The sequence below is a fragment of the Anser cygnoides genome, chromosome 3, assembly GCF_040182565.1.
Source record: "Anser cygnoides isolate HZ-2024a breed goose chromosome 3, Taihu_goose_T2T_genome, whole genome shotgun sequence".
Lineage (NCBI taxonomy): Eukaryota > Metazoa > Chordata > Aves > Anseriformes > Anatidae > Anser > Anser cygnoides.
Genome location: NC_089875.1, coordinates 20,689,530 through 20,712,765, shown reverse-complemented (window position 1 = coordinate 20,712,765; position 23,236 = coordinate 20,689,530). Strand labels below are relative to the sequence as shown.

Genomic DNA, 23,236 nt, shown 5'->3' with positions numbered 1-23,236 from the left:
CTGGTGAAAGACCCTCACACATGCCACAGAAGGAAACAGACGGTAGGTCAAGGCGCCTTTCTGGGTATATTGGAGACTCAAGAGCCAGCATAAATCTGCTTGATCCAGTGTCTGGGCCAGCCCAGCACCAGCAAGTAGTGCACAAATGTGGCCATGGTGAAGCTGAGATGCAGGTTCCCATGAGAAGCTTCAGTTAGACCAGTGCTTTCCTGTGAGCAAAGGTGTTTTTTCTTAAAAAAATGGTTTCTGTCTTCAAAGACATTCTATTACATCTCAGAAAAAAAAACTTATTTATGGCAGCAAATAATAGCAACACAGCCTTGTCCCTGCTATGCCAGATTTGCATTCCTCCTGTCTAGTTCTGTCTGCCACCAGCCTGGATGAAGGCATTCATCTTCCACAAGTGGCCTACATCCTATTACTGTATGTTAACTCTGCAGTAATGCAAATAAGACACCCATAGCTAGAGTACAGGGTATAATTACAACCTTACACAAAAGCCATGCATGGGTAAGGCAATATACAATGCTGAATAAACTCAGCAAAAGTAAACTGTATGCATGAGTTCCTTTCCCATCAATTTTCCCAGAGATTATGGGAAATAGAGCTCTGATGCACACCTTCACGTCGGTCTAAAATAACAAATGCACAGTGCCCAATGGATCAGTGAATACTCTGGGGAGAAACCAACACTTTTGTTCCCAGACAAACCCCCACTCAGTCAGCGAATTTCAAAAGGATGGCTGGGAAATCAGTAGAGAAGACAACAGACTTCATGTTCTTACCTCTGAAGGCTGCCAGTCTGTGCTGGCACAGACACTCTGCTTAAGAGCTAGTGATTTTCTGCCTAGATCATACATGCTGCCTCACAGCACAACCTCAAACTATACAGCTGGAGGCATTCACAGTTCTGCCATCACTGTCCTGTTACAGTCTTGCCTCCCCAAAGCTTTCCACATACCTGAGCTTTTCCAGAGTATAAGCACGTTTTTCTTTCCTGTCATTACATCTCTTTCGGGAGACTTTTAATACTTTTTTTTTTCCACAAGTTTTTAATGTGACCATTTAAGCCACCCTACTCCATGGCTTTGCACTTGTGTTCTGAGTGTTTGCGCTGTGAAGTCGTTCACTTCCTTGCACCAGTGCTTAGTTCCCTATGGAAGCAACAGCACCCATAACTCATCTTATAGAAAACTTGTATACTGAATTTCACTCCTATGTGCCTTCTTTTTACCACACAATAGCAGTCGAGATGAGATCTTCATGGTGGTGTACTCTTGTGCTGGATATTTATCTCAGTTCAATAGAAACACATATGCAAACCTGAAGTAAATTCTTGAATATGAGGACCCAAACCTCCTTACACTCTGTATGACAGGATTAATGGAAAGATTGTTTATTTTGCAAGGCCAGTAACATATGGCTTCTTCTCTCCAATGGTTGTACTTATGCTAGAACAGTTTTTTCTCCTTGTATTCATAAAGGACAGATTTTTCTGATGCAATTTTTGTATATATATTTTTTAAGAATATGAGCAGTATATCATTCCTAACAATTCCTCATTCTGGGATTTTCATGAAATTAATCTTTTCCTACCCTTGGTAAAAAGGTACAGGTTATATATTAGCTTCTTTGGGATTTTTTAATATCAGCTTGCATTTATGCAGAGAGTGAAGCAAGACTCTCACGGCAACCCTACGCAGCTAAAGAAAGGGCTCCCAGAACACTTGTTATACAGGAGAATGGCACCACAGCCCAAGTGCAGTGCCCAAGCAATGATGAAGAAAAACATTCTAGTTAAGCATCTGCAGTGAAACATTGGTTTTACTGAGTTTCATATTGCTTGCAATGGAGTTTGACATTTAATTTTACTTTTGTCATATACACCAAGGTAAGAATCCTGTCCCACATTAAAGAGAATAGGAACTGTTAATTTCTACTGTGGTTCAGTGGTCTTTATTGCACAAGCCGAGAGCTGGCCATCTCCCAGTTAGCCACAGGACCAGCACAATGCCTTTGGGGTCATGTTAGGTGGCAACTGCCGGTCTCGTCAAGGACTGGTCCCCAAGCAGCACATACAAAGAACAAGAGAAGCTGTGGAGTGCAGTACCTCCCAAGTGTCTTGCCTCTGTGTGTTTGCTGACAATATGAGGAGAGATGGTCATGGCTTGGAAGACAGATGGTAAAGCATAGTTCATATTCCAAAATACCGACTCCAACAGGAGCAGAGCTCTTCAGTGAGTCTCTTCTCTGCCATTTTCTTGTGACTGTTCTATTCATAGGAAATTGCATTCCAGAGGTCATAAAATCCAAGCAACAGTGACTCATACATTAATAGGATTTTACTTTCAGTCTCCTACAGGTTGCTTTTTAACATGCATTTTCCAAAATAAAGCAAAAATCTGACAATACCTATCAATTTTCATAGTGTTATTTTTGCATATACATCAGCAAGAGGGTTGTACATCATTCCACATTGCACTTCAGTCCCAGGCCAGGTTATTTCTACAACTGCATTTTTCCTATTCTTCTTGATTAATGTTTTTCCAAATTTCTTAAAGTAATCATGATAACATTTGAAAGTAGTCAGTGTCTCATCCAAAGCATTCTAAAACGACTTCAAGAAAACAAACTTTAGAAATCTTTTCCTTTATGAATTTATAGTGGATGTAGTTTCAGTATTTGATTTGATTCTTTCCAAGTAATAGCAAGGTTGTATTGGAAGTAACACACCTTCAAAATAAGTATATAATACAAGTTCACTGTGGTTTTCGAAATGTTGCACTCCACTCCTCTTGCTGCCTGCCTGGACTTCTTTGGGAGTAAACACTTGTTTGCGTGAGAGATCAGGCTACGTACACCAGGCTCAGCCAGCACGACGTGCACACTGCAGACCTACCCTGCTGATCTGCCTCCCTTTCAACAGGAGTGTTGGAGAGCAGCAGGCCAGGCATCCCTGGTACCATAATAGTCTGTATCTTCTTTTACAGTGTCTAATCAGGTGTTTAGGGCTCTGCTTTCTCCATGAAACAGTAACAGCAGGGCTGAAGACAGATCTCTTCTGGCATATGTGTGGTTCAGCATGTACAGCCAACAGCTGCCATGGCCTCATTGACTTACACCATGAAAGGACTCCAAAATGGGCCTGAAGATTCAGCTCTCAGAACTACTGAGGCTGCACAAACTCGTGTGCTCATAGGTAGGGTTGTGATTGGAGTTCCTGGTTTCCATGTTCTCAGGTGCATTCTCTGTAGCCCTCCCACCACTTCAGGTATGGCGGTAACATCTCAGAAGCTATCCTCCTCAACCAAGGAATGGGGGCAGAATGAGACTTTGAAAGCATCCTGGAGCAGCCTCTTAAGAGACCTTTGGAGGTAAAGTTACAAGTCTGAGAAAATAGAACGTGGTGTCAGAATTTTTGCAGGCATTTGACTAGTTTTCCTGTATGTACAGAAGTGCACACAATACACTAAATTGTTTTGTAAGCAAATACAAAGTAAGTGGTAGGTAGGAAATTTGAAAGAGCTATTTGAGGAAATAATGGCAACACTAGCAAGATAAAATCATTGTATATGCATGTCTGCCACTGAGGAGTTTTTATTTCCTAAACACTTTTTTGGGAACTGTGGGGAAAAAAATAGAAGGGATATTTGATGCAACAGAGAATAAGAATAAGAAAAATAAATACCATTACCTTGACCAAACAAGAACCCAACACACATCTAAAGGCAAGTCGATGGGAATTTTGCCTTATTCAACACCGCTACAGTCCCAGGCACCCTTAATGATAATGTTCCTTATTTTATAAATAATATGACAACCCATAAGTTGTACATATCTGATCATATACTGTGGTTTCTATTTAAATTTAATTTATGTGGTTTTACCAGTTTGCAATAGATTTGACCTTTCACTTGCCTTTCCTTATTACCTACCACCACATTTTTAGGCAATGATACACTTCTGGTTTGGAATACAATGAAAATGAAAACAGAACAAAATAACAGGCATTTCTCAATGGTGTAAAGGATAATAAAACTGGAGATTCTGTGATTACTGTGTAACTTCATGAACTTTCAAATGAACAGTTCAGCAGCCACCATTCCATCACTCAAGTGACTGTAGGTTAAAAAAGGTGTATATATATAAAAGATATATATATTTTGTATTAACAGACTCTCAGATTATTGTATTATACAGACTACGTTAATTCAATTATTTGAGGAAGAGGAGTCAGAATCACTTTTCCCCTAAGTAATCTCTGCATAACATTTACAGTATGAACATAGAATCATAGAATCACAGAATGGTTTGGATTGGAAGGGACCTTAAAGATCATCTAAGTTCCACCCCCCCCGCCATGGGCAGGGACACCTCTCACTAAACCAGGTTGCCCAAAGCCCCATCCAACCTGGCCTTGAACACTTCCAGGGAGGAGACATCCACAGCTTCTCTGGGCAACCTGCTCTGGTGCCTCACCACCCTCATGGTAAAGAGTTTCTTCCTTATATCTAATACAAACCTACCATTTTTTAGTTTAAAACTGTTACTGCTTGTCCTATCACTACAGTCCCTGATAAACAGTCTTTCCCCGTCTTTCTTATAGGCCCCCTTTAAGTACTGGAAGGAATATATGAAATTAGAACTTTTTTTTTCACATTTTACATGAGGTTTGGTCCATGTTAAATACAGAAATAAGCAATATATTTTGGCTTAGAACATAGAGTTAACATGGTTTCTTCTATTTGTCAATCAATCCTAAATTGATTGCTATACCTGTATGGAATCCCACTGATTTTATATATAGAGACTCATATACTTATCAGGTAGTAGGAAAAACTGAGGTTATAAGTTCCTTTAATCTGCTTTCTAGCTGTTCTCTGTCCAATATATTGTTCCAGTACAACAATTTCTAAAACTACTAATTAGTTTTTGTGGAAAAAAAATGTTATTCTTCTCTGGGCTTCTTTTCCCACGTCACATCATCAGTAAAAAGCATTTATATTGTAATATTAATCATGAACCTAAAGTAAATAAAACTTTCCTAGTTACATTTTTTGGATCACTTGATTTCACCACCAAGTTTTTAAATAAGTGACTATTCTAACTTGTCAAGTGACCAAGAGACTAGGATAAAAAAAATTAATTCAGATCATTGTTAGGATATATTTTGGATATTGGGGGGGGGGGGGGGGAGGTAAATAGTTTTACATGTAGATTCAAAATTAAAAAGTATTTGTTGTTACATGTAACAGGAACAGACATTCTTCATACTAACATGGTAAATAAACAAATAAATAATATGGGATATATTAGTCTCCCTGAAAATCCTCTGAAGACACTCCAGGTGATGTTAGTAGCCTTTAAATTGGCCCAAATGTCAAACTTGGACTACCAATTTACTGCCATACATTTCTTTGTAATCACAATTCTTTTGGCTATTACTCCCAAAAGCAAATATTCTGAAGTAATGAAAACTACCTATCATGATAGTTAAATTTTAACATATACATATGTGTTTTATTTAGAGAAAAAGTGATGGCTGTGGATCTGCAAATGTTGTTTTTCTCTGAATAGAAGACTAAGAAAGAAAGAAAGAAAGAAAGAAAGAAAGAAAGAAAGAGAGAAAGAAAGAAAAAAAAGAAAGAAAAAACTAGGCTTTTGTCTTTGTTGCTTGTTTGTAAATCCATTTCATAAGCCAGGATCAAAGATGTGGCTCCAAGGTTAAGTGTAGAAAGCTGCTTCCAAATGCTACTTTGTGGCTACTGGCCACATGCATAGTTATCTGCTACAGGAGGACTATTCATCCAGGAAAAGAACAAAACTGTAGTTTTAGCTTCAGTTTAAGAAAAGAGCACTCCATCCAGCTCAATATTTACTTTGCAACCCAGAGTAAGGGAGAAAATGCCTTTATTTTAACCTAGGCATTAGTTAAAACATTTAGGTATGGATCAAAGAAATCCAGTTCATTCTTTAAAATAACATCCTATTTCTCGTTCTACTTATTTTTAACTAGAACCTTGCAAAATTTGATGCTTCAAGCTCAGTTGGCATTTTAATGTTTTTTGTTGTCTCATGTGATTTCATGCATTCTGAGCTGTTTTTAATTTCACATTTTTCTGAAATAAATATAGTAGTTAAATAGGTTTCTGCGTAAAACATTATGGACTGGCAAAGGAACATCATTTTTATGCCTAAGAACAGCATGTTTTTTTATAGATCGAAGTGTGCAGACTCGCAGAATGTGTAAGACATATTTCAGAGAGTGATTTCTTTTTTATCTTTCTCATTGTTTCAAAACATAGAACACATGAGACTTTTTTAAAAATTAAAATAAAAAATATTGATTACTTAGTTAAATGTCCTTGCAATGCAGTGGATTTATTTCAAGAATTAAAGACAGTCTTCCTTTTAGAGGGCTGGTTCTACTAAAGTTTCAGAAAGAAGTAAAAGACAAAGACTATTAATGCTTCTATGGAAATTCTCTGCATTTCAGCTAAAGGATTAAAGCACCAATCTAGAACTCAAGCTGTCACAATTGTCTCTCTTTTATTTTACTAAAGTGCAGTTGCTTTAGTCTGTGCACAGAAAGGACCTCAATTCTTTGAAGCACAGAGAGATGGAAAGCTCAGAACTGTGCTGAAGTCAGCTTGACCTAGTTTGATAGAGGCAAGCTGAAAGTTCTCTGCAGAAACCTCCATCACCAGCTACCCTCTGCCTCACATGGGGGTCTCCCTTGCCTGGATGAGTACTTGGTTCCTGCCGCTCCTTCCCCGGGGCTGTACTGGCGGAGCATGGCAGGTCACCGCTGCTAGCTCACCTCCCACGCTGCTCCCACCGCTACGAGCCCTTGCAGCACACTGTACCCCTGCACAGCTGCAGAGCAGCACTTATCTATCACACTTGCTGCAATTTGCAGAGAATGTACCATCTACCTGATCCATTACATGCTCCTTCGTGAAATAGTGACCAGAAAGCTGGTCTCCATATCCTTGCAAAGCACAAGTAACAGATGCTGAACACTGATGACAGGCTGATGTTCCAAAACTTTTGCCACTGATTTTGCTTTTGAAGACTGCAATTACAACAATGCTTCAGGAGACCAAAACTCAAAGATACAGCTTTTTCACTTAGTGCTTATTCACAAAAATCACACTGGTTTGTTCTGTCCAAATATTTTGGATTTCTTATCTTGACAAGACATAGAACCTGCCCAAAGTGTATGGGTTCAATTTAAGTTGTCTGGTAGAAGAGAGCCCCCAAATAACTGCACCCCTAGATTATTCCAGTAACAGGAAAGCTGAACATAAATCCACCTCCAGCCTCCTGAGTTGTGGCTTCTGTGTTGTCTCTCTTAAAGCCGCCGCACTGTGCTTGGTTGGCTAAACTTCCTGACCCTACAAACCACCCACCAAACTTTTCATGAGGCTGAGAAGGCGCTGATCATGGCTGTCTGAGATCGAACAGGAGGAGGAGCTCTGAGAGGAGGGCACAGTTGGGAATGGACAGTGTTTTCCCAGGGCCTCCCCACACACACATCCTTTTATTTTATATACTGAAGTACACATCAAGAATCAATTCCTTCTGTGGGAACTTTGCAGTCCAGCTAGATAAAGGAGACAAAAATCAAGAGCAAGGGGGTATTGTCATCATGATCTCATTTTATACATAGAGTATGGGGTAGCAGAAATTAAATGCCCTGCGCTGCTGGAGAGCAGCACCCACCTGCAAAGATGCATTTCTAGTTACTCTATCCATCACTGCAGTGTAAAAGGTTTTATTTTACTTAAACAGGCAGAACTGTTAGGAAAGAAATTTTTAGATCCCAGCCTAAACTCCTGGGGATATGGAGGAAGATGTAGAAAAAAATATAATCAAACTTCTGCTAGACTGTTGTAGAATCCTTGAAAACAGTCTATTACATCTCACTGTTATCCTGCATTTCGTCGTTACTGGAAAAGGCACAAATAAAAACATCCCTCTCCCAGCCCACTCTGACCTCCCTTAAGAACAGTGGGCTCATGCATGGACATCTCTATGTATTAAGTACAGCATTTCATGTAGTATATATTGTGTCAAAACACAAAATTGATAAAATGTGGCCTTGACTACTTTAAATCATGTATTTTTTTTTCTCTCCGCTAGTCAAAAATAAAGACTGATGTAATAAAAAAAAAGCAGTGGAAGGATGCCAAAAAGGTAGTTGTCTTCACATTACTTTGTGTCTTACCACATCATACTGAAGATCTTAACATTAGAACATGTTGAATGTTATAAGAATTTGCCTGCAAGCATTGAGCAATTCCCTTCTCTTCCAGAAGTGGATGCATGAAGTAAATCCTCTCTTTTCATTGCATATCAATAGAGATAGGAAGTGGTTATACATATGAGGAAATTAAGCTACTATGTATTTTATCTGTGGTAATCAATCATTAAAATACAACAAGAACATGAAGAACCTATTTCATCTCAGTGTGATGCCTCTCTACTTTTCAAACATGCTTTGACAGTACTGCTTGTAAGTCTTTTAAACTTAATATTTTACAGTTATTAGGAAACAATATCCATCTATTTTTTCTTCAAACTTCTTCAAAACCTGTTTCATTATCTTGTCCCAGACAATTTTCAGCTTTCATCTGGCCTGCACTTGGTATACTTCCAAATTTAAAATCTTGACTACAGTAGAGTTCTCACCAATGGCCAACGGAAACACAAAACATACACACTAAACATAAATAAATTTAAATGCTCTCTACAAAATAAGTCCTCACAGCTGTGGTGGTCTGAAATGTGTCTGGATACATTCACTGATGTGGCTCCTTAGCTAATCTAGAAAACTAGAAATTTGAAGACCTACGGAATAATGGAACAGAGGCCACAAGAATAAAACACCATCCATTTGGCAGCAGCATCATTTGGGCAGTGCAAAAATATTTGCAAGGTGAACAGTTGGTCAAATAACTACTGCCAGTTCTGGGACAGCCTCCTACTTACTTTCCTTCACTTTCAAACATAATAGCTAGTGTTAATGCATTTAAAAATACAAGAAATACTTTCTCTTTCCTACTCTCTTAACAGGCTGTCATCTCAGCTTCTCCAGTATCCTCAGAAAAAGAAGTTGAGGTATTGTGATACTAGGCTGTTTATGATTCTTCCTTATTTCTGCTCTTATCCTCACCTTTCTCCTTTTAATTATAGCTTTTCTTGCAGCTTCTGCCCTGCAAATACTGAAACAGCATCAATAACCCTAAAGATGTATAGATTAAATGTCTATTAGACACAATGTTCAAAGCAAACCACGTCTGATGTGGGCTCATAAACATTATGTTTTATTTTCCATATGAAAAGGCTTTTGTGTTACAGTCCATGGCTAATATTCACCTCCACCTTCCTTTTAAATGTGGTGCACCAACTCTCTTCTGAAATGTACTCTAATGTACCCCTCAGATTTAATGCTACTGATACAGAAAAGGGCTGTGTCCTACTAATCCAAGTCCACGTGTGAGACTTCCGTTTCAGAGTGGAGAGAGTAGTTACTTCCTTCACTTTTCTTTTGAAAAGTACTTTTTGTTTTTTTAATATAAATTTGGTGCAATTTCACCCAACAGACAGCAAATATCTGCTCTGAAGTTATATTCACACATTCTATAAAATGCAGATTGTGTAATATAGCATGATGGCTCTGTTCCATTATGCTTCATTACTAGGTTGAAAATTACTGACACTGTACATTTTTTCTCTTTAGTGTTCTATCATTTTAAATTATGACTGCACTGTAGGTTACTCAGTGTAGTAAATAATCTGAAAACATTTTCTGCCTGGCACCCTACTAACAGCAACAACACCTTCCTTCCCAGGTGGTCCTGAGGCTTTCTCAAATTCTCGTTAGGTAATTACATTCTGCCTGCCTGAGGTCTCCTTCTAACTCTGCAAATGCATTCTTCATTTGTCATGGACAGTTTGTAGTGGTGCTGCAGGCTATGGAACAACTGCACTTGGGTGCAACAGCAGCCTTGGTACCTCAGTACAACTCACCTCAGTTGTTTTCCATTCTCTTTAGGATCATGGGATAAAAATTGACAGACAATAACTTGGGGGGTGGGAGGAGTTGTTTCTAGAAATTAAAATTTAATGCTCGAGTTAATTAGCTTCCTAAAGATTCAAAACTACTTATTCTTCAGATGTAGAGCTAATGGTTAACAGGTTATCTAAAGCCTCTGACATTGCTTCAGAAAACAAAGTTAAAATAATACTAGAGAAAATAATGTGATCACTGATACTCTGAGAGATCAGAGAACGAAGGAATGTCAAACAAGGAGAAATCACCATAAGCTGGGCTTTTTAATCAGTAATTCCAACCTCAGCATTTATAAGTATAATACACACCTTAGAGTAGTAAAAGAATATGTAATAAAGCATTTAATTAATTCATGGAAAGTGGTCCTTAAAAAAAAAAAAAAAAAGGCAGGCATTTTGGAAGGTATCATTTCAGCATAATTAAGCATTCCAAATAAATACAAATTCTTGTTCACTTTCATAAATGCAGTCAGTGATCCAAAGCAGGCTCATAACTGTATCAACAACTGAACTGCCTTAAAGAATCAAGTTCCATTATATGGTATTAAAGGTTCCATTTTGAAGATGATAAGTAGTTTATCACAAATCCAAAAATATTATTCAAGATTATGTTTAGCCTTATGCTCATTCAGGACTACAGACAACCAAGCAGAAGCAGAATATTTCTTACTCATGAACAAAGCACACTCATACATCACACTGGAGGGAAGTAGACATTTTGTGAAGTTTTGGAAGCAAAAAAAAAAGACAAAAACTTGAACACTAAATACACAAAAGCAAACAGAAATGTTCTGAACCCAGAACAACTCCTTTTGTGGTGGATGAAAGACTTATTTCTAATTCAGAAACCTATGGTACAAGCCTGAATCAAGCAGAGTAGAGATCTGCAAACAGATTTTCCTATTTCATGCAGTCTAAACACTAGAGCATTAATTTCTTTCTCTCTCAGATTTTGGATAGAATTTTCCTTCAGGGCTTAAGAAAACTTTCCAGCCAAAACCTACATACCTGCTGATAATTCCCAAGGAAAAACAGAAGGACCTCCAATATGTGACTGCGGTAGGACTACTTACACTAATGTGTTTAAGTGAAAGCACGTTTTAAGTGGTTTTCTGGACATATACCAGTCTACTCAACATTTTCCTTATCCAAGCTCCAAATTAATCATTGTATTGTTATAAGGAAATAAATATGCACAGTATTACAGTGGAATTTTATTAAGTTAAGGATATTAAAGTTGAAGATATCTCCAACTACACAAATAAGCCTTCTCAATAATAACATACTGGAACACTGGTGCAATTTTCCTAAATTATGCCATTCAGATATAGCAAACCTTAACTCATACACAACTTTGTGTCTAATCAGACCTTAATAGACAATCAGTATTTCAAAAGGAAGGCCATTAACTAAAAAAAGACTCTTTTATTTATAAATGAAACATATGTCACTGAGGCATTTTCTCCAATGTAATTATTAATCAGTCAATCTAACTCTTCACTCTAGTCCACCGTCTTAAACAAGGGAAACTGATTATAACTTGCAAAGTTCAACTAAATTAAATATTTGTCTGTAGTAATGGTACTTACAGTAGAAATTATGTCTTGCTTGTAGGTTCCTCATTTGGTGATGTAATATTCAGAAGTCACCATGCTTTTGGTCTTAGATAAAGCATTTCCTTCATGGCTCTCTTTAAGTAGTCTTCTGAACAAGTCATTGCATCATAACATACTCTCTTCTCACAAACATGTATGTGTTCTCTTTCTGTATTTCCTGTCCAAAATACTCAATAGACACATAAAAATAAACCAGTGAGTTACTAATTATGATACATGGCATTTATAGCATGTTTTATATCTTCAAAATATTTTACAAATGACAGCTGATTGAACAGGTTAGGAAATAGAAACCTGAATGAAAATTACCCAGAGTCCCTTAAAAGATTGAATAATTGTATCTCAAATGTTCCAGAAGGCTTTAAAAGACCACAGCTTCTTTGCTACAAATGAATAGATCAAAATCAGCGTTCCCATTAATTCTTCCTTTCTTAAGCATCATTCACATGAAACATGCATATGCAGCATGTAGTCTAATTGCTGCTGAAAGAGCCCCAGTATATTTTAAGAGTCAGGTGTGCCTCAAAGTATATAATTTGATCCATTCTTTAAAGAAGGAAGACTTACATTGCTACAATTTCTTTTTTAATTCATGAGTTTCCTAAGTAGAAGTCACAAACCAGGCTCTCAAGTATCTTTTCTCAACTGTATCAATAGTTTTTGATTAGGACAAAGGAGAAGGGAATAACATACTCTTCACAAGGTTTGATTTTCTTTTCTGTACCCTCCTTTTTTTTTTTTTCCAATTTTGTATCTTGTATCTCCCCTATCCATTTTTCCTTCCCATGTGGTGCAATATTATGATTATCTCAATTATGAATTTTGAAAAAGGACCCTGAGTTATTTAGTTCCCTAGCTTCAGTTGCACTTGGATTTGCTAAGTGCAGATCTCAGTGTTTTGAGGCATACTGCTTATTTTTTCTTTAATTCCTTCAAAATATATAGGTAGCATAATTATTTCGTATTCTAGAAAACAGGAATATTTGCGATAATGGCCACCTAACAAAATAGACAAGCAATGCTATTTTAAGTAACGTGGTGATATATCAGTCATATAACCTTATTCTGAAATTTCTGACATATCATCTTAAATATTTGAATATATGGAGAAGTGTTAAGAGAATTAATGTAATTATAGCTCTTGAACATTGTGGAATCCACTTGTAAATATAGATATCCAGCTACAAACAAATTAATATTATGTTCAGTAAAAGAAAATCTGGCTTGACCCTTGGGACTTTAACTTGTAGCCAAACATTTGTGCATGCTTCATTTCTGATCCACTACTTATAATTCCAATTCTTTTATGGTTAACAGATAAACTCCAGACAAAAAAGAAAACCATCTTAGAAAAAGAAAAAAGCTTTGGAAGACTGTGTTACAAAGAACTCAATCCCTCACATTTAATTAAACACAAACTTCTTTCATGAATTTCACAGGTTGGTAATCTGGCCCAGACTTTGGAAACTGACCCATATGTGACAGCACCAAAGCAATTACAGCACTCATGGCCAGTCATATGATGTAATTTCTTAAAATTTTCATAGAAACTCTTAATATGGGGATGTGCCATATCTGAGTTGCTATGATAGATACCTCAATAGTTTCACATACCCAACTTTCACAACTTTCTATCGGAAGCTCTAAAATATTTAATATTTTGCTTAAAGCCCTGATGTCAGCCAAATATATTAGAACACCATTTTTTTTTATTTGATTTCTTGGTCCTTTGTTTGCAGCGAAGAGCAGGAAATGTGAATCACAGTTGACAAGGACCAAATAAAACAAGACCATAATAGTCTTTTCGATTAACTTTAAAACTTTATACTTACCAGGAGCCTGATAGTTAAGCTTTTGAACAACTATGATGAAGACATAGATACATATTGTAGGAAAATCTGCCTTGCAGCAGACTTTGCTGTGCATTATTTGATAATAAGTCACTGGCGTAAGGAGCTCTTTAGAGAACATTTTCTATGTTGTACATTTTAAGTACAGGATCCCAGCTTCTCTGCAAGCAACTGCTTACAGCAACCATTCTCATCGACAAAGCTCCTCTGCTCCTGTTTCATTTGAAGTGGTACAGGTCTTTTAATACAGATGTGTGTCTCTTGTGAAAAGCAAACATTTAAATCTTGCCACCTACGAACCAATGACAGTCTATCCCACAGAAAACCAAGGCTCAGGAATTTTAGGTCAAAAATAAGTAAGTTTTTGGAACTATAAAAAGCATCAAAGATGGTCAAAGCAAGCCTGACACTGTGATATGAAGGCATACATTATCAAGAGAGATTTTCCTCATAGCATATGTTTCTGCTCTAAATCTCCTTTGATTGCTTAGCTTTAATCTTTTTTCTTTTTTTTCCTCTTTTTTTTTTTCCATAGGCAAAATTGTATTCCTGGTGTGCACATCTACAAAAATGCTATCAGATGATCAATTCTCTTTATTTAGGCCATTTTTGATCATTTGGTTATTACACAAGCAAACAAATTACCGGTTCTCATTTCTGTAAGTTGTGTAACTCATTTCTGTGAGCAATTGCCACAACTCTCTGTATAAATCTTGTGTGCCCGCACTTCGTACTAACAATAATTAGGGGTGTATTAAACAAATTCACTTAATCTGAATCTGCTGCAGTTAATGAAGATCTTATAGTGTAAATTCATGATGGGGGAGATTCAGGCTCTATACATCAGAGTCTAATTAACAGGTTTTCTTGAAATTCCTGGAGGAACTGGAATTATGCTGGGTTATCTCTTGAGAATTGGGGTAGATGAAATTCTCTTTCATAAAATAATGGAAATATCACTATATTTGCATTACATATATATATATATATTAAGCCTATACAGCCATTACTCTGATTTCATGTATCTCAGTCTGCAACATGTAGTCACCTGAGTTTTCTAGACTGAAAAAGTATTATGGCTAGTAGATCTTACATCAACATCCATTTTGCCCTCACTGTTTATTTGCTTCCTTTCTGTTCACTATCCTCTTCTCTCCAAACCTGTTACCAAAAAACTTTTTCAGGGTCTTTTTAGTCTCTTCTATAGAATACATTTATACCAGAAGACAATGTCAGATAGGGCAATTTAGATTGAAAAGCAAGCAAACAAACAAAAACAGTATTAATTAGTCCCATAAGTTTATCTGCTTTATGAAATGGCTTGGGCATTTTTTATTATTATTATTTTGCTTTTCCATGTTTCAACCTTTTATCTGTGTTGTTTTTATTCCTGTGTTGATCACAATTTGCAGTTGTGAATGTATTCCCCAAAAGCCTGAATTATTCATTTCAAGACAATTCAAAAATACTCTTAAACCTTCAAAATAGTTTTACCTTTTTCCTCTTTTCCATCAAAAACTACATTAGACAATTCCAGGTTTCTCTTTCTGATTGAATTTTCGAACAAAAAATACAGCTAATTTTGTATGGTTTACCACAAACAGAACATCTCTCCTTTGCATACAGTGCATATGCATAGTAATCTATGCATTTGAGCACAGTAGCAATATATGTCTAGACCCAGAAGCATTTTCTCTAATGTATCAGAGAAGGTTTTTGCTGTGCTATATGAGCTGAGAGAAGACAATGCAAGAATATATTCAAAGTTTCAAATGTCTTTTTGTTCTTGTACCATCACACATAAATCTGTTGACATTTTGTTATAAATAAACTACTCAAATCGCTCTTCTCTGAAGAAGGTAATAAAAGCCTTTCCTGTTTACAAAGTTCAAGAAAGTTCAGATGTTTTTCTCACACCTAAGGCATGGAAAGCTACCAAAAAAAGAAGAGCAGGAAACACTTGTTTGTCCCTTGTCACATCACAAGATGTGGGTTACTGGGCTGGTTACCATAGATGTTAGGCTAAAGACATCCCCTAACTTCCTTATCTGGAGTAGCTGGCCTCAGTTCCCTGTATCTGAGAAAATGGGCCAGGTCCAAAGGTGGCCAAGGTTCAAACCCATTGCACAGCGACACACACAGCTGCCCCACAGGCAGGGCTGCTTGCCTGGCAAAGCTGCTCGTTCATAGTTTCATCCCTTAATCTGTTTCAGAAGAAATAAAACAATAATCTGTCCTCGGCAGCTTCCAAAAGCATCTTCTGCTTTCTGCTTCACCACCAAGTCAAACAGATGAGTTTCAGACATTGCTGGAGTTGACTTCAACTAAACAGTCTTGTCCTGAAACAGACTGAGGGGTGCTCACACACTGGTTTACAGTGAGTCAGCGCTCAGTAAACCGTTGTTTTCTGCCTCTTAACTTGTAGTTCTCAGGTCTCACATCAGACACAACATCTGAAAACAGTCCTATAGGTAGGCTGTAAACACCCTAGTCCATGAACTGGAGAGGCAAATTCAGCATCTGAGCAAACAAGCCCTGAATAAGTTCAGGTAAATCACAGAGTCATAGAATCATTAAGGTTGGAAAAGCCCTCCAAAATCATCTGGCCTAACCATCACCCTACCACCAATGTCACCCACTAAACCATGTCCCTAAGCACCACGTCCAACCTTTCCTTAAACACCCCCAGGGACAGTGACTCCACCACCTCCCTGGGCAACCCGTCCCAATGCCTGACTGCTCTTTTTGAGAAGAAATGTCTCCTCATTTCCAACCTGAACCTCCCCTGGTGCAACTTGAGGCCTTTTCCTCTAGTCCTATCACTGGTTACCTGTGAGAAGAGGCTGACTCCCAGCTCCCCACAGCTTCCTTTCAGGCAGTTGCAGAGAGCAATGAGGTCTCCTCTGAGCCTTCTCTTCTCCAGACCAAACAACCCCAGTGCCCTCAGCCGCTCCTCACAGGACTTGTGTCCCAGGCCCCTCATCAGCTTCGTAGCCCTTCTCTGGACACGCTCCAGAGCCTCGATGTCCTTCTTGTAGTGAGGGGCCCAAAGCTGAACACAGCACTCGAGGTGCGGCCTCACCAGAGCAGGATACAAGGGGACAATCACCTCCCTGGTCCTGCTGGCTACACTATCCCTGACACAAGCCAGGATGCCGTGGGCCTTCTTGGCCACCTGGGCACACTGCCGGCTCATGTTGAGGCGAGCATCAATCAGCACCCCCAGATCCTTTCATCTTCACAGCTTTCCAGCCACTCTGCCCCAAGCCTGTAGCATTGCATGGGGTTGTTGTGACCAAAGTGCTGACTGAACCTGAAGATATCTTTATTTAAATACAGCATGTTTTCCTGATTTAGATAAAGATATCAAATCTCTTTCTGTGTGTTGATGTAAATTTCCTAAAAATGTCACATTTTTTATATTCATAGCAGCTATGGCACTTGTAGGGATAAATTAAAAATGCACAGCTGACAGAATGACATCATTATCTCATTAGAAAAATATTCAAAGTAAGGTTTTTCTTTAGAAAAATCTTATCAGGGTAATTCTGTTTCTTCTGAAATCATTGGCAAAACAGCACTTTGGAAAATTCTCTCATACAACACTTAAGGAATAGAAATATAAACTATTTTTCTAAATAAACATTTGTCTACTTTCAAAGACATATGAATTCTACCTGAACAATACTCTGAATTCTTCACATTTGTCATAATGCCTCTCTATTCAGTCTCACATCATTTGACTATGGTAGGACTGATACTAGTCCATTCTACAGATACAAGTAAGGTGCCTTAGCTGTGCCAGAACTGCAAGGAGTAGGAATCAAACTGTTCGGGATCCTAACTTCAGTTCCTATATTACACATCTCCCTGTTATTGGTACTGTTGGAAGGTAAGATCATAGAATCATAGAATTATAGAATAGTTTGTGTTGGAAGGGACCTTAAAGACCATTCAGTTCCAACCCCACTTCCAAGGGCAGGGATACTTCCCACCAGACCAGGTTGCCCAAAGCCCTATCCAACCTGGTCTTGAACACCTCCAGAGATGAGGCATCCTCAGATTCTCTGGGAGCCTGTGCCAGAGCCTCACCACCCTCAGAGTAAAGAATTTCCTCCTTACTATGAGGGTGGTGAAAAGTTTGCATATATGTACCTTCATTCAACAGCAGCATCACAGGCATAACCATACAAGTGGCACCACTGACTCCAGTTGCAGTGAAACTATTTGCTGATGACTGTTTTCTTCTAAGAAATTAGGATAAAATGGAGACATAGGAATTGAATTGTAGATTTTAGATGTAAAATTATATTTGTAAAGGACAGATATCCACACATATATGTTGACATGGAAAGTATTGCTACACAATAGGAACATCATACTACACTGGCACACAACCACAGCTGCAGTGAAAGTAAACAGTGACAAACTAAAAATGAGAGAGAAAATACTTTACATTGTGACAAGACTGTACAAGATCCACAATTAATTTAAGCATTTATATGACTATTTTTGTAAGAATAACCAGAATTATGAACTTGCTTTAAAAGTTGAAAAGAAATTAAATAATTTGTATCAATTCTTAAATAAATTTCCCTTTGTTAGCGTTTAAGATAAAGAATCATATAAAAGGACAAAGTGTGAATATAAAGAATTGGTATGGGAATACGATAATAGCATCAGAAAGGCTAAGAAGCAAAATGAGTTTTAAAAGCAACACGCTCCAAAGGGGAAAAAAAAAAAAAAAAAAAAGGCTCTATTAATACTTCAGAATTGAGTGAAAAACAAAGAGAAGCACAGATTCATTACTTCACAAGGGAAGAAACGAACAACAGATGACTCAGAGCAGGCTGAAGCATAAGGTAATAAGATAGATAGACTATGCAATTAACAGAGTTGCAGATTTACCCACCTTGCTAAATTGGAGTTCCCCCCACAGACAAGACACCCCATGTCTCCATAGAAAATCTACATAACTGTGAGGTAGCTACATTGACAGTCACAAATTTGGTGTTAAAATAAAATTTTTGCTGTGGCCATAAGGAAGTCTGGGAAGGAAAAACGAACCATTCCATCCATTTTACAGTGTGGTATACAGGTGTATTGGGTTTTAGGGGAAAGGTTTGGAATATGACAACATAGAAAAAGGATAGGAATAGGATAGGAATATGACAACAACCTGTGTTTCTATGAAAAGCACTCTCATCTTGAAAGATATTGCATCAGTCTCAGAAATGGCCTCTTAGCCAACAGCTAGGGGAAGGAATGAGTGTTCATGAAAATGGCTGCTAATCCAGAGGAAAGAATAGAGCATTAGAAGGGAGAAACTTGGGACACCAACAATTCAATTCTGTCCTGTTTTAGTCACGCACAGCAGCTTTCAGCTATTTACTACATTTACTCTTTCTTATAAGATCATCCTATTCAAAAGTACACAGAAATAGCCTTTCCTGAAGAAGCTGATCTCCTCATACAGGCTTGTAAACTGCCAACTTCAGTCCAGCCAAGGAAGGATTTTAAGAGCTGGGTTCTGTTCCCCGTGGATCAACAGAATGGGATGGATGCTGCCTGCAGCTAGATCAGCAGTAACTCACTGTGCTCAACAGGTCTGTATAGACAGGATTAATCTGAAGACTGTGAGACTGTATCACTGGAAAGAGACAGCATAACTCAATAGCCCTAGCATGAAGATGGAATTATTTACTGTCACTTTTCAGAAAGCAACTAGAACTTTTTTTCAATTACATGAGAGCACACAAGTTATAGAAAATATGGGTGCTTTTGTATACTTGAGGCAGATGGATAGCTGCTGTGTCTTAGAAAAACACAGAGCTGCATGTTAGAAAAACAATATCCCATAAGTTAGTATTTAAATATTTATATATCGAATAGGTGACACCAGACACTCAAACATCTTGCACATGTTGTTTGCATTAGATTAAGCTATTTTGCTTGATGATGGGAATATGACATTAGGAAATGATAATGAGCCTTTCTGAGTAGTCTGACTGCCATCCGTGTAGTATCTCTGGAGCAAGACTGGCTTCATAAGTTGCTTACATCCCCGGTACTTACTCAGAATTTCTGCCATAAGACTCAGATCTACTTTGGTATTATAGAGAGACGAGAAAACGTACCCAGGAAACATCAATGCATGAATGGGTTGAAACAAGATAGTCTAATAGTTACATTTCTCTCCCAGTTCTGCTGGGCAGTGTATTGCAGGGGGTGTGGGTGGTCTGAACATCTCCGACCGCCTGCATCTGAAGGAAGGTAAAAGCTCCATAGTCCCTTGGAAAGACCAGGACTAGTAGTTCTCTCAGTAACGGTGTTAAGAAAATCCAAGCCTGCAAGTTGCCTATTATTAAATACGATGATTATATTAATGGACTGCCATTACAGATGTACCTCAGCCTTTCTAATGACTTCATAAGAATGGGGAACAAAATGGTTTCTGTTTCCCACAGAGTTAAATGTCAGATTTAATGGCCTGAAAGATAAATAAGAACCGAGCTGCTGAATCCATACTAGCATTCAGTATCCATGAAAAACAAAATGATCTCCATTGCACTTAAACAGAAGGCATTATATATTCTCAGTTCATAATCTGAAATTTATTATAATCTTTGCCCTGAAGGCAGGAGTAAACTGATGTATTTCCAGTCATTTCCGTACAAGTGGAGAGAATCGCTGCTCACAGGTGAATCTGGATAATTCTGAACCCAAATTACTCAAAAGGACAAGGCAGTGCAAAGTTGTTGTGAACTGTACCATTATTCCACTGACTTACAGGCAACTGGACTCTTACTTTGTGTTCTATAAACAGATTGTTAAAAGCGTGGATTTTCTTCTACAATGAGACAGTGAGATGCTACTGACTGTTATGCTTGAGGAGGGAAAGAGAGACTTTATTCTTCTCCAATTCACCAGGTGAGGGAAGAGTCAGACCAAAAATAGACCCCGTTTCCACTTTCTCCTGTCATATGCTTGTTCCACAGTCAGTAAGAAGTTATATAAAGATACAGGGGTGTCCTCTTACTCCTGTGCCACAAAAACATATATTTCAAGGGCAGCAACAGTCACACTAGATGAGAAGGAAGAAACACAGGCTAGGATGAATACAAGAGACAACTCCATCTCTACTGTGTGGACTGCAGCAACTTGGAAAAGCAAGCTAAATGCAGCAAAACTGCAGAAGCTTTCCTGCCTGTTGTCTGATGCAGAGCCATCAGAAGCTATGGCGGCTGCAATTGTTCTGGAGAGGACTGGGAAATATGTTGAGAGGGCAATGTAAGCAACTCAGCTCAAGTTTCCTTTTCATCACGTAGTATCAGGATAGGAACAATTAGTCCATCTCCAGCCTTGGCCTCAACTCCTAACCACTGCAACAGAAATAAATACTATTTCCCATGTTGCTGGAAAGCTTTGCAGCAGCTCTGTCACAATACTGGTAGCAAGAAAAAAAAAAAAAAAAAAAAAGGTCTCCAACTGCTTTTAGCCTATACCTTCGCAATGATGTGCAAACTACATCCGTCTGACCTTCCCTCTCACCAGCCTGTCACTTTATAGATTGCTCCTGCATTTCATCCAAACATTACCAGATTACCAAACTAACAACCAAATCATCACAAATAATCCAAAATCCACTTCAAGGCGCTAAATGTAACAATGTGATAAAATGGTACCTATTACATTACATTAAAAATCCAAGCACCTAAAAGCAAGAAAATGAATAATTAAGAACATCAGTCTTCTGCTGCCCACAATAAAGCCACATTATGCCTATTTCATCACATTGCCATTAACTGTCACACTTTGATTGTTTTCAAAATGTATAATTTTGTTTTCCTGATGTCAGTAGCTAAATGTGTTCACTGAGAAGAGTGGGATCTGAATGGAAGGTACCTAGAAACAGCTTCATTAAAGTTATTAAGGAAGCATTAAAAAAAAAAAAAAAAAAGAAGAGAAAAAAAAGAAGGAAAAGGAAATATTTCTTAGCTTTTAGAAATAGGTTGTACTGAATATTAGCTTTTTACTGATGTCTAATAGGGAATGAAGGACATAAGGCACATTAACTGAAACCCATAAAGGAACGGAGTTCTAACAGAACCAGAAAGTGTAAGCCCGAAATACAGAGACTGTCAAATGCAGGATGGTCTTTTAGCCCAGAGATAGAATAGCTGCTCCAACCAAGACTTCATAAAATTGGAAATAAACAGATAACCATCCCCACCACTAAATCACAGCATTTTTCACCAAGTTTCTCTTGCACCTAAGTAGTCATATCATACCTTTAGGAGGAGGGAATGAATCACCTGCTACTATGTTGATTCAAAATCATTTAAATTAGAAAGCCTAATCTGACCTCTTTAATATAAGGAAGCTATATTTCAACCAGACCAACCTGAAGTTGTAGCACAAGGCTGATATAAAAAGGGTTTCAATACACATTATTAGAAATATTTATTGTGCAACAACATTAGTCAGCTTTGCATTCTCTTTTGTTTAACTGGCAAGAGACATTTGGTAGAGCTGGACATTTCAAAACAGTATGAGCAATTCTGAATTTTGCAGTCTCACATGCAAGAATTGGGACCAAACCTGAAGCCATTTTCTTTACAAAATGCATGGGAACTGCGCCATTCGCTTCAGTGTTGTTAGAATATCAATGATGTATCCACTTAATCCAGAGATTGAAACATCAGGGCTGGATTATGCATTTTTGCCCATGCACAGCCTTTCTGATTTGTTTCTGTTTAAGCAGAACCCTTTGCAGAACTAGGAGGCAGCTCATACTATTGGAACCATCGTCCTGAGGGGAGACAAACACAGTTTTAAAAGGATTTAGGTAGTATGTGGATAAATACATGAAGGAGCTGAAACCTGAAGATGGATATCGCAAGCTGAAATAGATCAAATAGAATTATTCATCCAGTTTCAAACATTGATTAAATCCATAGATAGTGGCTGAGGGCTGAAGCCAACACAGATTTACAACTGAACAAAATTTACTACCAGAAATAGTTCCATCAGTGGCCCTCGGCACAACAAGCTGCAGTTTCCCATTCTCTCATTTCTGAGATATGCTTGTTTAATATCTCAATAACTTGTTTATGTCAGGGAAGGGGAGAAGGGGATTTCCATTTTTCTAACCTGCAGTTCAAAGTCAATAGATATTTCTTTGCTTTTATGAAAAGTCCATAAAATCGTATTTATTTTTTCATAACATAAATATATTAATTAAAAATATAGCTCCAAATATTTCCTTAAGACAATGTTAACTAGCAATAGATAAATATGGATAGATTGTTTAAATTCTTGGAGCTGTGATAGGAGCAGGCAGAAGTTACTTTCTGTCTTTAGTATTTTATAGTTGGCCAGATCTGAATAGCTGCTATTTGCAACTCTCATGTATTAGGTCATGGCCTTTGCAGGAAGCAAGATATCTGACTTTATCAATCAATAGTCTAATGTGATTCAGAAAGTCATATGTCCCTATCTCTTTTAAAACCCAAAGAAGTATAAATGTTACACAAGCGGATCTAATAGAATCAGGCTACTTTCATGGTCTAGTTCTAACATACAAGGCAGAATGCTACTGGTGCTCCAGGCATAAACTCAATAACATCAAATGGCTCTCGAAAGATACAGCCTGTTTTTTTGTTCTGCCTATCAAGAGTTTTGTTAAGAGAA

General features: G+C 37.8%; 1 protein-coding gene across 4 annotated transcripts in view; it reads right to left on the bottom strand.

Moving 5' to 3' along the window:
• KCNK2 (potassium two pore domain channel subfamily K member 2) overlaps positions 1-23,236 on the bottom strand; it is a 157,748-nt gene that overhangs the window by 94,450 nt on the left and 40,062 nt on the right. For all 4 annotated transcript variants that reach the window (XM_066993656.1, XM_048057552.2, XM_066993660.1 and 1 more), the window contains one exon: positions 11,667-11,862. In XM_066993656.1, coding sequence (XP_066849757.1) covers positions 11,667-11,700 — 34 coding nt within the window. In that variant the 5' untranslated portion in view covers positions 11,701-11,862. The remainder of the gene's footprint in view (positions 1-11,666; positions 11,863-23,236) is intronic.